At 41.5% G+C, this 17658-nt stretch overlaps 1 protein-coding gene across 2 annotated transcripts in view; it reads right to left on the bottom strand.

The window, feature by feature from the left end:
• mei4 (meiosis-specific, MEI4 homolog (S. cerevisiae)) overlaps nucleotides 1–17658 on the bottom strand; it is a 136534-nt gene that overhangs the window by 47769 nt on the left and 71107 nt on the right. For both annotated transcript variants that reach the window (XM_046060302.1, XM_046060301.1), the window contains exon 4: nucleotides 3005–3136. In XM_046060302.1, the coding sequence (XP_045916258.1) occupies nucleotides 3005–3136 (132 nt within the window). The remainder of the gene's footprint in view (nucleotides 1–3004; nucleotides 3137–17658) is intronic.

The following is a 17658-nucleotide window of genomic DNA, read 5'->3' as shown; positions in this document are numbered from 1 at the left end:
AAAAAAAAAAAAAAAAAAAAAAAAACAGAAACATTCACATCTGTAGATTTGCTCTGGACCAGGAAGAACAAGGGCATTGTTGCCTTGTAGCGCTTTCTGATCAGGGAAGCAGGTTTGTTACCATTGTTACCAGTTTATTTGCACAAATAAATGTTTTAAACAGGTCGATTATTTAGCCTACCTGCCTTAACAGTTCATAATCAGATGATGATTTAGCTTTTGAAATCATGTTAAATTCACGTATCTACTAACAAAAGACACTCCTTTTCAAAGCAGGTTCAATCGACTGGTAAAAAGGAGCTCAAGCACGCAAGCACACCAGTTTGTTTCAGCTTCAGTAACCACACAGTTGAAGCATGAGGCAATATTATGGCCAGACAAACTAAACTGTAAACAATATTGTCACCAAGTGATGTGCTACTTTGAAGAAACTTGCTTCCATTGTCGTGTTAGTGTCGTGACACTAAATTAAAAAAAAAATCAAACTGACTGGAAACTTAATAAATGGAGACAGAGAAGCCATCCACTCATGTCACCGCCATGACAGTTTCCCACACAAAAGGAAATCCTCCATGCTGAGAAATACTTTTCACTCAGCACTAATGACGGGGAGTTCGAGTCTGCTGCTGCTGACAAAGAGCTGAAGCAGGGGTCAGTTCATAGCTTCCACTCTGCCTGGGGACTGTATGAAAGCTTTATACAGGAGGTGTGGTAGCTGTAGAGCTCAGTGGTCTTCAAACAGGGGACAAGGGACTCCCAGAGGGTGTTTCGTAGAGTCCCAACAGCTCCTCAGCAAAGTGACATATAGTTCAATGTCACAGTAAATTTTACCTTAGCATCTTAAACTGACTTGTGTGTGCCATATGGGATTAGATTTACAAGAGGAGGCTTGGTACCAGAATGCTTCACTGATTTTTTTGTCCTCTGTAGGGCTGAAATAGTAGATTTTTGCCAACAATAAGAACATTATATGCCAGTTGCAGCTTTGAAAATGTAAATGTCATTGTAAATTGAATGTCTTTGGGTTCTGAACAATTGGTCAGAGAAGTGGTTCCCACCATGGGGTCTACGCACGCCTCAAGGGGGCGCCAAAGAGGATTTATCTGGTTTGAGGATGTCAAAAAAATATATTTGCAAGTCTGCTTTTTTGTTCTCACTTAAAATAATATAGACAAGCTACTTTGTAGTTCAAACCCTTTGGGACCTCTTGACCTTTACTCCTTGTTTTTCCTGCAGCCGGAGCTTCACTATTTTATGAACGGAACATGTTTGAGAAACATAAAAGTTACTTACCACATTTCTATCCTACCATCTCAGTGTTTTCTTACAGATAAACTCTGGGCACTGTAACTACAAACTCTGACAGTGTGTTTGCGATGGTGGTGGTTCAAGAATTGAAGATTCACTCATTATCATTCCCTCTGGATAACAGCATGAGCTCAGAACATAAAATGTTAATGGAAATATAGATGTAGTCTCCCCTACATAACGAGCGGCACACAGCTCTTCCCCTGAGACTTCGTTCCCTAAGAGGATGAACCGCAAGGAGCTGCAAGCATGGAGCTACGAGCAAATAAGACAATCCAGCGGCTCCGTCATCGAGCAAACAGAGTCTTCAAAAGCAATCTCAATATATATAGATATGATATAGCTGCGCACTAGATATGGAGGCTGTGTTCATCTGAGGTATTCTCGCCAGTCACTCAGGTTTCTGGTTGTATTCCAAATGCAGCAGCTGACACAAACGCTTGACCATGGTTTATATCCAACATACTCAACAGTGATACTGCGGGTTTTACCTGTGTAAACATCAAAACTCTGACTTCACACACAGTTTCTGGAAGGAACATTTACTTAAATATTGTTACTATTCACATGCCTTTTGTGCATGTACATGTGCTTTTGAAGTGTTTAAGAACAATAGTAACAACAAACAATAACAATAATAGTCAACAATATTTAGGGCAAATTGCCTACATCCCTTTTGATGTGTGTGTGTGTGTGTTTTGAACCACCACATTAACAGGGGTCTGCGCCTCCACGACGGTTAATCTAAGTTCAGAATAACAGGTCCCCTGAATGCACCGAGGACGATGACGCCGCTCCACTTTTAATTGACAGTTTGTGGAGGATTCGTCCTCATGAATAACCGTTACTGCTGGTTTGTTGGCGACAATGGCTCCGAAGCAGCACAAGGCTGTCTTGCATTGTCAATATCTTTAGTGAGCAGTGGGTTGAGCGATTCTTTTTTCCTTCTACTTGGCCCTCAAAAATACAGGGTTATTAAAATTCTCTTCCGCCTCGAGAGAGAAAAACAGGCACAAGTGAGCATGACCGACCCTACTGAGGAGGAGGGGCGCTCAGCGGGAGGGGTTAAGAGGGGAAAATCATCTGTATCCGTGTCCTTTTTTACACATTTCCATTTCGAAGGACCCCCGGTGGCTCGACACTCAGCTCTGCCTTTCACAGGAAGCAGGCCGGCCAAATGCAGCTCTCGTCTGGCCTCTGACTCAAGCGGTTGCCAAAGCTACTGAGACGTTTGAATACATGGCAGACGGGGAACTGGTGGGACGCAGTATTGATTATGGCGGTATAGAAGTGGCCGTGGCGACGAGTCAATAGGGCAAGCTGTTTGCACGTAAGGCCTTGCACAAAGGCTGGCTCTCCAAGAGCAAAAAGGTGACATAAAACAGAGCGTGAAAGAGAGAAAGGAGACAATGGGGGAGAAAGCCAGAGAGAAATAAACCAGTAATGCTAGTGGGAGAGAGATTCATGATCACAATAAGGCTCGAATGCTAAACAGATGTTTATATGAACTGAAAAAGTTTCTGCTTTGGCAAAACTGCTAAAGGGTAAGAGCAATGATCAACACACAAAAACAGGGAGAGCACAATCACAAGGCAGCGGATCAAGTAGAAAGGGATCAACGTCGAGCCAAATGAAAAAGAAGAAGAGCACAATGGGAATGCAAGAGCATGTGTGGTGAAGCAGTGGGGGTGTTTACCTGGAAGGCCTGCCAGAGCTGATCCGCCAGAGCGCTGATCTGAGACAGCATGTGACGAATTAGAAAGGACTTTGACATGCTGCTGCTCCCCAGCGTGATCAGGTAGTCCGTCAGCTTCTCTGCAGCCTGGAGCTGAGGTTTGGAAAAACAACAGATTATTGATGGAGAGTTTTCACACTAACCTTTAGAACTTGCTAGCACTGAGAATACAAAATCTGTAAATCGACTAATTCTACCAATCACAAACTGGATACAATGAACGTGCGCGGACAATTCGTGCCAAACTGATTGACACCAAACAGCTGCACAAGACTACAAGGTGAACGCAATGTGTGTCCAAGGTTGGGCTACTTTGTTATGGCCATTATAATTTCTCAGAACAGAAGGTGACGTCTTCGAATGTCTTGTTATTCAGTTTACTATAATATTTGACCAGAAAAGCAGCTAATTTTCTGGTTTGAACAAAGCTTGAACAAGTGAATCTTTGACATGTTTCCCTTAAATACAACCGATTCATCACTTATCAGAATAATTTTCTGCCCAACGACTAATTAATTTCATAATAATGATAATTTCAGCTCTAGGCAGTTGCAGAACAACCTCAAAACAGACGCAAAGAGCATATAGCGAGAGCAGATACACAACACGCTGGTCAGCTTGCTCTCATTGGCTGCTGAAGGGATCGGAGCCTCTAATCCATTTAGCGACCTTAAGATTATGTCTGTAAACCCCCCAATTGTTGGGAGGGCGAATCGGACCCAAAATCAACCCAATTATCCTCTAGGAAGATAATCACTGATTATTGGTTCTTATGTTCACGTCAACGAAACAAACCATTTTCTTTTAGATTGTCCAACGCAGTGGTGGGCAGCAACGGTTAAATAATCACTTCCTCTTAAGTGATTGTGCCTCCAAAATAAAAGCACGAGAACATTTTTTGCAGCAATGCTCCATGTTGGGTTTATTGAGAGCTTTTACTCTGAAAAGTTCAGAAGTTCAAAGTTCATTCAAAAGAGTCTCTGGATTGCTCGACACCCCTCTGAAAAAGCCGTCGGTACACGTGTGATTGGATCCCCCTGAAATGAAAATAAACGTCCATTTGTTTATGAATGCGGATCAAACGGCGGGCGGCGCACACACATTGCAGCGCACGCTATATATCGCGAGCATGCAAAGGAGAAAAGAAATACCCACCTTATGTTGGGATCGATCATACAACCCTCCCAACAGGATTCACGCACACTACGTTTGGCTGAGCTAAACAGGCAAATAAAAGGATTTTAAATAATTTGACTAAGTTCGGGCCGGCCATGTAACGGCTTGAAAAAACTTTACTTATTTGCCGACCCCTGGTCTAACAGTGAATTCACCTGGCCACCAGACAGAGCAATAAAATAAAAACGTATTCTTCACACCCAAAGATTATATATGACAGTGGTTTAAAGATTTTTTTAAAGAAGCACCAGGCTAAATCCTTTCAGCCACTGTGTTTCAGGGAGGAAACATTCTGCCTTTAAACAAATTTGTTGTCTCACATCGTTTTGGAGCCGAGTAGAGTCACTACATTTTTAAAGTGACTGCAGCTGAACTTGACGATAATTGATTGTTTTGTTGCTGCGGTCAAATGTGTGGAAACGTGTGAGACAGGACATGAATTCCCACCTACAAAACTTTGCCATATCTGCTGCTATTTTTAACGATCACCCACAAAGAAACTCCTCCACATAAACACGCAGCCTCCAGAGGCCTCACACTCAGAAGAAACTGACGCTCGTTATTAAGAACCTCCAACATGTACAGTCCTGTTGCTGACTATTGTTAAAATACTGTCACAACACATTTAAAAAAAAAAAAAATGTACCTTGGAGTTTAAACTGTTTCAGATTACAAACAAAAAAAAACAACAACATAAAAACAGTGAAACAATGCCGCCTTGTACAACAGAGCTTTTGTAAATGAAAGTCAGGCAACAAGGGACAGCCTTGGCAGAGTCCAACACAATTTAAAGACACACTTAACGTTCTTCCACTTCCGTTACACAAGAACTGGAAAGCTTGTATCAACAGCTGCAAGACTGGCCTGTAAAACTCACCGCCCTCATGTTCACTGACTTGTTGTTCAAACAGGTGCAGTGAACATTTTTAGGCTGAATAACAAATGGATGTCATAACCCTTCATAGCTTTGCTACCTAACAAGCAACATCTATGAAGAACAACAACATATTTCTTCCCCTTCGACAGACAATTACCACGGGACGGACAGATACGTCGCTTGCTACTGATTGGTTAAGGCAAAACAAATCAAAACAGATATGGCCGAACAGGAACACAATGTCAGACTGGATGAATGAAGTTAAAGAAAATATAAGTCAGTCTGATTATGAGGCTACAAGAAGATACCACAAGGAACATAATCATAAGCACAGCACAAGTCGACCGGAAAGGTGAACTCCCACGACATCACTAAAATCCATTTAACACACTTTAGATCAATAACGTCAGAATGGGCAAATCCAAACCTGTTAAAAAGGATAAGGCGTGAATCAGTATTTTCTGTACTGTCGCCAAATCCAATGAAAAGACCAAAACCAATAAACAGATGCGTTAGTCCGTCTCGCAACACTTTCTGACTACCTGCCAGAAAAAGCTGTCACCCAGTGCAACAGTGTGGCTCACTAGAGGTGTGATGATACAGGTGTGACCCCTCCCCCGTAAAGGGATCAGCTGTGTAACTCATGAATGTGATGGGTTACAAAACACAAACTCACGGCCCAACCAGGCGAGTAGTACGTAGCTGCAGTACTGGAGGCTGCAGTACTTTGATACCGCCTGCTATGTTACTCTCGACAGCCCAGAACTACGGTCCCAGGATTGCGGGGGTCCTGAGACCGCAGACTCCGGTACTGCAGCTAGATAATTTTAAACCAGGCGGAGGACAACAACAACAAACGTACGTGTGTACATTTACAGCTGAGAACTGCGGCGTACTTTTGCCAGCCTTCAATTCAACAATCAATCCTGATTTCAGTTCATTGCTAAAGTTGCCGTTACTTGTACCTTGTCTGTGGTCCGCTCCGTGGACTGATGATAGACCGGGTGCTTTCTGATCAAATGCTGAAGCATTGGCGTCGAGCTGTTGCAGTAGGCTGTAGTAGTAGTGCAGACCGTACAATTCCAGAGTTGGTGCAAAGAAGTAATCGAATTTATCGATAAATCGTTTCAGCCCTAGCTTGTATATTGTTCGTGTCTTGTCTGTCACTCTGTCGCTGTTTATGGTTTCCACCAGGATCCCAAAATGCTGCTGAACAAACAATTTAAAAATGGCAAGGGCATCTTCTATGCTAACTTTACTCTCACACTCCATCCTACTGATGAGACAGCTTTTCACCTTGACGAGAAAATATCGTCACGTGAGATGTCGTGGCATGAGGAAGAGCAGATGTGATACGCACACAGGACTTGTCAGTAGATACATTAACTGGTTTGGTTCTGCACATTGGATTAGTTAACAAGAAGAAAATGACTCAACACCGTCCGACTTTTACCTTTTGGTTGTTTCATCCTGGCACCAAACGCACAGTTATCTGCTGCTGCAGCTTTTAATTAAATCTTAAAAATTAAATGTTTGGCTCAAGGGCATCATGACCATTTTTGCTTTTCAGTTGGGTCTGGGGAATTCAACCTGGGTTAGAACAGTTAGATGCTTAAAGCTGATCAGATAGCAACTGAAAGAGGAACGAAAAGACAAAAAAGGACCTGAAATTGAATCATCTTTGCATTGCCTCTGCTGCTGATTACCTCAGAGTGTTTCGAGGACATCGTGTGAAATTGTCTGCATGATTATCCCATCAAGAGATTAATTCATAATGTGAAACGATTGAAGGGAGGAGATTGTTTTTCAGTTTCCCTAACTAGATTTTCTCAGGCTGTAGATTGATGAGGCCTGCCTTCGCTCCACTTTGACCTCTTTGGCCTTTTCATAAACAAGCCTGATGGGACCAGCTGCTTTGGTAATCTAGTTGGTGACGATAAAAAAAGAAAAAAGGAATACATAAAGCTCTAGAGGAGTTTGTGTTTAAAATGTTTGTGAATTTAACTTCTCCTTGACAAAGTTTGACAATATTATCAGTGTGTTTTCTTGTCAGATGCATTCGCCAAGCACAGACAAAACGGACGTGACCCGGATGTGCACAAAGAGTCCCGGCCCAAAGATTAAAAATGAGAGCTAAATCAACGCTTGCGGTCTAGACACAGGTGCACGGCAGCGATTTAAACGTCTGTTTGCGGCGATACAGTGATTCGCCACTTGAAAAGAATGTGGAACATGGGCGTACAGTTAGGCGCCCACGCTTACATCCTCATGCTTAGGCTTTACCCGCATTTCCTATCAACTGAAACTCTGCTGTCTAAGATTCCTGAGGTCTGATAGCTCTGAAGGGATTAGCTTAGTTTTGAGAATTATAAATGTCTGTTGGGCAAACAACACGACAGCTATCTTATGGCATTTTGTTTAATAGTTCAGGGAAGGCCTCTCCAGCATCTCGAGGTTCTTTATAGTGGTCAGTGTCGGCCCAGCCGGTGTTTTGCTCTATTCATAGTTTTCAGTCACATGACCTGGAGGGCAAAACAACAGACCAACACCGCTACTTCCCCGTAGAGACGCCGCAAAAGCTGTCAAATTTTATTTGTATCACCTTTCACTTTAAGAAAGATATGAACACAAACTGCAAGTGTTGGGCATAACCGATCCGTGTAACATTACAGCATCCGCTGCCGCATTTCTACTGTTAAAAACCGCCGCTCGACTGCGGTAATATTTACTTTTACCTTCTGGGGAATCCCTCACTTAACACAGCCCAGGCTTGTCTCCTACTTCGATTAGTAAATCCGAAAGCACAACTACCATACAGCATTATGGCAACGCAAAAACTAACAAACTCCAAGTAACAGTGTTTCGCTTGCTTATTGGCTGGCAGGCAGCGGAAAATAGCGTCTTTTTGCCCTCCAAGGGAGCGTTTTCCTTGGAATGAGACGTCACATGAAACTGAAAAATTGGTTTTATTAGCACCTTTCGTTAGCCTGCTATGTACCAGCGCTTGAATTTGGGTTTGCTTGTATCCTTCGCCAACATCCAATCACAAGCGACGAGTACTAGCCTATCAAAGCACAGTAGGGCGGGACTTGTGAAAAGGCAGGCAAAAAATGAAACCAATCAACCGGAATGAGACAAGAAGATGGCGCTGTGAGTGAGAGGGGGCGGGGCTATGTAGGCACTGCAGCGGTGTGTGTGTCAACTCGCTTTTGGGGAGACGAGATTGTGAAAGAGCAAATTTTTCTTATCGATATTGTGGAAAATGAGTAAAATTAAAACGTTTAAAATATTCTTAATTGATATGTATTAAAAAAAATATAGATATTTTTGGCAACACTAGTCTGCGTCATTGTTTCTCAAGTCCTACGTTTTTCGCCTGTCCAAACTTATAAGCTACCCCATAGTTTGAAAATGAAAACGGGTCAGCGGTGTTTCCAAACTTCTCCATTTTAGGTGTTCGGATTTGAAGTTTTAGTCTGGATGGGAGGCGTAAATTTGTCCTGAAAAAGAGAATAAAGAATCTAATCTAGAATAGGATACAGATTTGGCGCCGTGTTACAGAAACTTCCTAACCTGCAGATCCTATCCTAACTGCTTGGTAACCATGGTAATAAGGGTTAGGAAGTGATTCAGGAAAAAGGCCGTTACAGATTAACACTTCCTCAAGGTCAATATTCCTTTCCTAATTAAAAGAAGCATCCTAACTTTGTAAAATCTTAAATAAACTCTCCTAACGTTTACTTTTCCACCAGCTAGTGTTTGCTAACTCGTTTAATCCACATGGCTGTTCTTTTATTGCTTTTACAAAATCAACAAAATGTCAACAGGCCGAACTTAATAGATTCCACCGATGCGTTTGATGACAAAACCCTCGTCAGTAGAAAGGCAGCATGTAACGCTGGATGATGTCTCATTATGTAACATAATGTAAAGGCTTGATGTAACAAGGATCCTAATGCAAGTCTTTGATAGGATGAGATCGTTAAAATCAAGAAATGCATGAAAAACATGACGACGTTAGCCCGCAGCTTTTATTATTATTTATTTTTAACCGTCATTATTAACTTTCCCGAGAAGACGGGTTTCTGCCGGGGTCAGTGAGGGAGCCGCCAGCTGTTTCATCTGCTCTCTGGACACAACAGCTGCCTTTCTCTTCGCATCACTTGTAAATGGACTTATTTTCTTTTTGACAGCATCAACGCTCCGCTGGATGCCGGATATGCGGCGGTGACTGTGTCCGCTATTTTAGCCCACTCGCTTATCTTTAATCTCCCGAGTTAAGCGTTATTAGGGCCCGAGCACGAACCGTGCGAGGTCCCTATTGAAACATACTCGAAAACTGGTTTTATGGGTTTCACGCATGGCAAAATGACTCGCTAGCGCCACCTAGAAAATTTGAAAAAATTTGACCCTCGTCCACGTTCAACCTACATGCACATGTCCAGACGCACAAAAAAGCCTCAAGAACCCATACCCTAAACTCAACAGGAACTTTGATGATTTACACACTCCGTACTTTAACGAACTCCTCCTAGGCATTTAGGCCGATCGACTTGATGATTCGCCATGAAACAGGAAGTTATTATAACTTCAGTGTATGAGAGTCCCGCCCTGAACACATGTACATGCCAACATTCACCCACAGTCATAGCGCCACCTGCTGGCAACAGGAAGTGACCTTCAACGAAGCAGCCCTCGCCGCAAGTTTCACCTACGTGTATGAAATTTCTGTGGCACGTGTATCATGTCAAGACGTACCAAAAAGCCTCTTGTAGCGATGCCCTAAACCCAACAGGAAGTCGGCCATTTTGAATTTTACGGATATTTTTGGATGATTTACACATTCTGCCTTCTAAAAGGCATTGAAGATGAAAAGTTGTGCCATCTGTGAGTTTTCGTCAATGGGCGTGTCTGTGGCGTGGCGTCAAAGATCAACTCTTCGCCATGAAACAGGAAGTTGTTGTAACTCCAGCGTACATGCTCACATCTGAACAAAACTTTACGTGCTTGATAACTCTCCCACCCCGAAGACATCTACACGCCAATATCGATTTATATTCATAGCGGTAAGTGCTATGTAGCTTCACATAGGGGACACAGGAAGTGACATATAACACCTTCATACAATGTCGGAACAGCACCGGCAGAGCTCCAGAATATGCAACGCAGCCGGCTCACACCACGACACGCTACACGTGCGTGGGCCCGCCCAACGCTGCTTGCAGCTTTAATGTAGATTTGGATTTCTCGACTGAGGTTACCAACACCTCTGAATCATCTGACTTGAAGTTCAGTGATAGTTGTTGTTTCTGCTCCTTTTTCAGTGTATGTTTCATAAAAAAAACAAGCAAAAAACAGCGATTAAAAGCCGTTGAGTTCAGCGAGATGAGAAAAGTGGCCTCGGTTGCTAGGTAACCAACATAAAAATTGATAACCGACGTTGGATCGAGTATTTAGGATTTCCTAACCCGAGATAAGATAGGATTCCTAAAGTTAGTTATGATTTGCTTCTGTAATACCAAATTAGACTCTTCCTGTCTTAACTTGAGACTTAAGACAGGAACCTTCTGGTGAGCTGCCCAGCTTCATCACTGTGTTTGAGTTTAGGTGCGAGGGAGGTCATTTCCTTGTATCTTTTCTTTGGTTATTGCTGCATTTTCTTCTACTTTATTTCTTACATTCTTGTTGTAGTGACTGAAAAGGACTGATGGCGGTCAGTTTGGCACTTCGTTCTGTATCACTTGTAGCACGCTGCAGGAGATACTACCCTCTTGACGAGTTAACAATCAGAAAGCAAAATAAATCTGACGATGCTCTCCTTGAATCTTCTTAAATCTTTTATGATAATGTATAATCCCTTTCTTCATGTTTACAGACAAATGCAGCCGCCGCTAACAGTGAAAGGCCCCATTGTCTGAAAAATAATAGAGCGATAAAAGGTGTACTTGAGCGTTCTGTTTGGGGATGAAAGACATGAGGCGAGCTGGATGCAATATATGAGTAGGTAATAAAAGTTCTTCCAGCAGACAAAAGGACGACACGGTACGATGAGGCGGGTGCGAGGCTATATGAGGCCAGCCAGACACTAACCGCTTCTCCTCTCCGAAAGGTTATTACATGAAATATGCCCGCAGTCGAACACAGTGGGAGAGTGACATTTGAATGACACCACTTGGGATTCAGGATCTGCAATTTCACCGTCTGGGCTCTTCATCTTGTCCAATCTCCTTCCTCCTAGACCGTAACAACTCCTCCAGGTGTGTCTGTGAAACTCAGCCAGAAATAAGAGCTCTCCTCGTGGACGGAGGCGGCTCTAAGGCAGGACCTGCCGCTGGGTAAATTGCTGCTGCTTGCGGCGTTTCTGCTCAAGATGGAACACACTTCAGACTGTAAGCACTTATTTGACACTTCCAGAGGACTCTTATACAGTAGTTTTCATTGTTTGACTTCCTAGCTGGTGTTTCAGAAAGGTAAGACAAATGACGGTTGGTTTCCTACAGCGACAAAATGTCTCGCAGAGATACTCTCCAATGATCTTTTGACTTGTAGTTTCCCACCATGCTGTATCAAACTATGAGAGGTGTTTGGGTCCATTTGCAGGTTTAAATACTCAGTGAACTTGCAAGTCAAACAGGAAGCTCATTTAATTAGTATAACAAAATAATAATCAACAACAATTAATTTTCTTTTTTCATTTTACAAGCAAAAGTGCCATATGTTGCCGGGTTCCTGCTGCTCAAGTGTGAAGATTTGGGGGTTTTGGACTGTATAATATTAGCAATATCAAGACATCAGCTTAGGTTGAGACACACTTAGAGACTAAACAATTATTCACTTTGTTAAGAAAACACCTATTAATAATGAAATTAATGGTTAGCTACAGCCCTAAAGCGGACTGATTCCCCTAATACATTTATTTTGTAACACAAATTACCTTATTTTGAAGCCCTGACCAGGTCGTGGGCTGGGCTACAGCTCATACAGAGAACACCTGAGCCGAAAACACAAGTGTTTTACAACAATCTTTCACTAAGAATAATAAAGGTTATACACAAAAACCCTTCAGACTGTACAGTAAGATGTATTCCATCAGCCCCTGCATGACAATGAAGCAGAGCTACAGGAGCCTGTGGAAGACATTTCTTCGCCCTCCTGTCAGCAGAATCTAATTTCCTGGACCTGTGATTCATGTACACACTTTCTTCTTCCTTTACAGGAAAAATAGCATGTCAAATAAAAGAAAGTTACAGTGTAGTTGTATGGACAAACTCCCATCTGATCAGATCACTCAACGTTGCTATAACATAATGTAATGAGCGAGTTACGTCATCTGACCGACAACCAAGAAAAGCTGGAAAACAACAAACACAAGAAGGTGATCGATTTAGATTAAGGTTTGCACTGGGTGGTATGGAGGAGGAACTGTACACGAGCGGATTAAATAAAGAGTGTAATGTTTAGTTAATAGTTTACTGTTAGTATAACAATAATATATTAAATACTACATTCACTAGAATCTCATAATACTCACTCAAAGCACTTTTACACTACATTGCATTCACCATTCACACACATTCATACACTGGTGGAACAGCCACCAGGGGAAATTCGGGGTTCAGCATCTTGCCCAAGGACACTTCGACATGCACCCAAAGCCTCCCCTGATTTCCGGTGTTCCTCTAAATGGGACCATAATTTACTAAATGAACATCATGCTGTGGTGAAGAAGACTTGAAACTAGCGACTGAGACCATAAACTCATCAGGAAAGTGTTTACTGAGGGAACAAATCAGCTGAGAAGTTGCCTCATTTTCTCATAGACTTCTATACAATCGCACGTTTATCAACCAGAGGAGTCGCTGGCTGTTAGAGAGAATGCAGGTTTAAGTTACTTCCTAGATGGCTTCACTCGTGACAGCTGGAGGTTGCCGCTTGGTCGTCACATAAAATGGATTTCTCTCCAAATGTTTCTACATCGCCCCATGTTCAAAGTTATTTCTGCACCGCTGCTAGTAACCTAATGTTACACGATGCGCCATCTAACATTCGGCCACTGAATATTTTCTGTTTACTTTAAAGGCCGCGTACGAGTGAGAAAACTAACATTACAGCCTGCTGTTACAGTCTGTAAGTCATGTATTTTCTTTGCCCCGCACTGATGCAAAAATACATTTGCCAGTGATGAAATAGATAATACATAATAGAGTTGGGTGATGATTATTTAAGTCTTGTGACCCTTTGTTATTTTAAGAATATTGATTACAGCAGTTTTAAAAGCACACAGTTTATATGTCCAGAATACTGTTTTTTATTCTATTCATCTTCAGGACTTTTCTAGCTTTGGTGCCTCCTAATGTCAAAAATGATGCTGTGATAGGACAGGAATGCAGATGGTAGATCTGCCTAATAACGGACTTGGTTTGGTAGTTTGTAGTGATCCGAACAGGATCGTTAAATCGATTTAAATAGTGTATATATATATAATATTTAAATAGTTTTAGCAAAAGAATATCTATTGACACATGATGATAAAGTGCTTAGTCGTCCCCTTCATATCGTCAGCAAGGAATTAAACTGGAAAACTATTGAGTGGTTCACAGAGACAATCTTTTTGAGCAGCGTGTTTGACAGATTAGTGTGGTGTCTGAATATTTTAAAGTCGTGTCCCAGTGGTTGTCTTCCTCTGCCGGTGCTCGTTGATCTTGTCGGGAGTCTTTCCAGTATTATAATTACTCCTGCCCTTCATCTCTGACCTTCCCTCCGTATCTGAAATGTCTTGAACAATCAGTTTGACTGGCAGAGTGACGGATGGACGTATGAAAATATAAAGAGTTCATTAAACGGGAATACCCAAAGTCGTTTGTAACGTCCTCATTGAGGAAGTTAAAGAGAAATGAAAGAAAGAAATTGCAGGAAGGTTCACAAAGAACATTTTAAGTGTGGTGAACAAAGATTTGCGGTCAAAGTCAGAGCGCTTACGTGTTCATAACCTAACTTTTAAGGTCACCTCATGAGATCCATGTACGCTATACATGGAAAGTGTACAGCGATTTGTGTTTGGCTCCGCACTCATACAATTGATATAAAACGTAGAAAAGGCCACATTTTCTGAAGAGAGTGCTCAGTGTAAACAGCTTGAAAATGGTAATTGTTTGCATGTGAGATGTTGTCAGTTAAAGCTGAACCACTGAAAGGGTCTGAAGTGTCTTCTGAAGTGTTTTTCATTAAAACCTTTCAAATTTATATTTCAAATAAAAGCCGTGTAGGCAGTTGAATTGTCAGTTTGCACAAAAGTAATGAAAGTTTAGGTAAAGAGCATTTCAAAAGAGGCTGCAGCTTTTTCACTTTCAAATTTGAACAGAATGAAAAAAAATTGGACAATAGTAGTGATTTGTTTTCGTTTTGTGACTACAAACTCAATGCACTTTAGATTATTGTTAACCATTTTTCTTGGTACGCTGTAAGCTTTCAGACTGTTTTCCCCCGATCTAGGCAGCTAATGGTGTCTGCTCATGAGTAAAAAAAGTCACATCTACTTTCTGAGACTTACCGTGTTGTGTTGGATTGCAAGTACCATCACGACAAGTGGTGTTTATTATACATTTGGTATGCTGAATATGTATGGTGCCATAAGCCACGGGTGCATGTGGGCGGATTGATGACACGGACAAACGATAACGCTGCGCGCCGTTCCGCTGTACCGGGAAAATTCAACTGCTCTTATCAAATGAAATAGTCCCTTCACTCCTGGTTTTAACGGTAAAGAATGACAACTAACTACAAACAAACACTATATTCTAAGGCAGACATGTTTTAATAAACATAAATCATTAAGTAACATTTGTATTTCAAACAAATGTCAAAATTATTAGCAAATTTTAACAAAACTCCCTTTGCAGCGGTTTATTTACGGCGTCAAAGTCCTCTGGAAGCCTCTCAGAAGTGTTTCAGCAACGGAGCGTGCAGCCTTCCCCACGTTAATGACTTGTTTTCAATATGTCCTTTTGTGCCTTCTTCGAAGCTCTCTGTGGCTCGCTTTCGTTCCTCGTCTTGACGCGTGCATGTAGCATCTACCACAGGGAGCATTTCAGAATAAGAGCGTTTACCTGCCAGAATTTTTCCGACATGTTTAGATTTTGTTGATTTGGTGATTAATGCTGGATTAATGTTGTATCCATTGCGTTTTACTTCCAGGCTTAAAAGTGTATCCAAGATGTTTGCTGATATTTCAAAATTAAAAGCTTTCCCATTGTATCGTCCAATACTAACCAACTGTATTATTAGCTAGGAAGTGGTTGAATGCCAAAATTAGCTGTTGTCTTATGGTAGCTAATGGGTTATCAAATATGCATTTAAATATGGCCCGATGACCCTTTGGATTTTCACCATCCTTTGTCTTTTCAGTTGCTGCTGAAATCATCATCATTATATTATAGCTGCAGTACCAGAGGCTACAGTTTCAGGACCATTTTTCAATGACAAATATGTAATTTCACATCATATTGTGCCATTATTTTCACCGTATCTCTGAACAAATAATTGGAAAGGCGAGAGCAGATAATAAATAACCAACACCCAAAGATCAGTCTACTGGGGAGGAACTACAACCATTAGATTTGGAGAAAGTACTTTGGTTGGTTATGATGCTCTCCAGTGCTGTTTTGGGCATCACCCCCTAAAACCCTGTTAATACGACCTCAGAATAATTATAGATATGACTGTTCATGTAGAGAACAGTCAGCAGAATCCTCATGCCACAACACACATAGTGGCAACAACTGCTATTTCTAATAATTCTGTTGCCGTCTGAATGAAAACATTACATTATTGTGCACTCAGCTGGAAGGTATGACCATATCACACCGGTTTTAGCTTCTCTGCATTGGCTCCTATTTTTATATGTCTTTTCTTTTGTCTTTCTATTCAAACTAAAAGTCAAACAGAGACAAAGATATTACAGCTGCAGCTCGGTTCCAAAAAGTGTTTAAAACTTCAGGTTTCAGTGCCACGTCCGCAGAATCAGTGTGAAAATGCTGCTTTCCAAATCTGCCATTTTGGACTATAGTTCACCCCACCATACATCATGGGCATCCATAGTAGAAAAGGCAGAGAAAAAAAAACATTTTCTCCAAGCTGGCCACCATCAAAAGACTAAAAATGCAATGAAGCCAAAAGGTGTTACATTCAGAGCAACAAGCGCAGCTGAGATCTGTGACCCACATCACCCACAGCTGAATGATCACATTTTAAAAGCTATTCCTCCACCTGTATAGAGGCCCACATTTGACTCAGAGTAACAAGTTCACACCCCTTCGCAGAGGCCTTGTCAAAATACGCTCTATAAAAACAAGATGATAAGGCTGAAGGGGAGCGAGCACATCAAAAAAACATTAATTCCACATGCGCCGAGCGTCACAGAGTGGAGATATCGAACAGTGAGGGGTATCAAAGAGAGGACTTTTACTTTAAACAGCGTAATCTCACTCCAAACACAGATGCCACTCTATGTAAGAAGGTGCTATGATGAAAAGGCTAGAGAGAGTCCAAATACATTTAGTGCCAAACCTCGTGGGAGCCTCACAGTTGGTCACAGAAGGACAGATTATTACAGGTGAAACTGTAATAATCTGTTACTGAATGGCATTTTTGAAAGAAATACAGGACTACGGGTGCTCAGTAACCTGCTGGACTGCCACGTTCACATTATGTGAGTGGATGGAAGTTATCGATGGGAAAGATTCCCTTGTTATCGAGTCAAGAGAGCGGCTGTCTCATAGTGCTTCTGATGTTCACTCAGCTGGAAGTTCCCGCACTCTTACTAGCTTTGAACATTGAATAAATAATATTCCTCATCTAATGTTGAGGGACGGTTGTTTGATTGCAGAGTTGATTGTGTGAAGGTCAAAAAAAATAACAAAAATACTCTACAGGTCAATATGCCACAAAATCAAGTTAAACAGACTTTGCCAGACGTGATAATCAATTCATTTGTTTGTGGTTTTTAAAGCAAACAAATGCCAAATATTTCCAGTATATACTGTCAAATAAGTTGAGATCCCAACGCTCTTACTATCAGGTCGCAAAGAAGAAAACTGGAGCCTTTCTCCCTTTAGTAACAACAGTGAGTGAGAAAAGGGAAGTGCAACATACTTCCATCTGCAAAACACAGAGCTTAACAATGCTATAAGCAATATATTGAATAATAATTAAAAGAAAGATATTTGGTATTAAACATGATATGATCAATCAGGATATCTCATTGATAATGAAGGTTAATAAATTGAATTGATCTTCCGATTATAAAATACATAATATGGTTAAAGTACGGAGAATTAGGGTAAAGGTTAAATAACTGTGCAAAAGGTCACTAAGTTTGGGTGAAGACATCATGACTATGAGTCATTGGGAGAGAAGGGTCAGCAAGGGGAAATGAAATGGCCAAATAAGGACATCTCTGGCCCAACTGAATTTAAGGATGAACAAGCTATGTGACAGTAGTCACATGGACAGGATAAGGGTGGTGGCTGATATGACAAAGAAATCAGCCACGGAATAGGATATA

Source organism: Micropterus dolomieu, linkage group LG10, assembly GCF_021292245.1.
Source record: "Micropterus dolomieu isolate WLL.071019.BEF.003 ecotype Adirondacks linkage group LG10, ASM2129224v1, whole genome shotgun sequence".
Classification (NCBI taxonomy): domain Eukaryota; kingdom Metazoa; phylum Chordata; class Actinopteri; order Centrarchiformes; family Centrarchidae; genus Micropterus; species Micropterus dolomieu.
The sequence above is the reverse complement of the archived record's forward strand: the minus strand, read 5'-3'. Positions and strand labels throughout refer to the sequence as shown.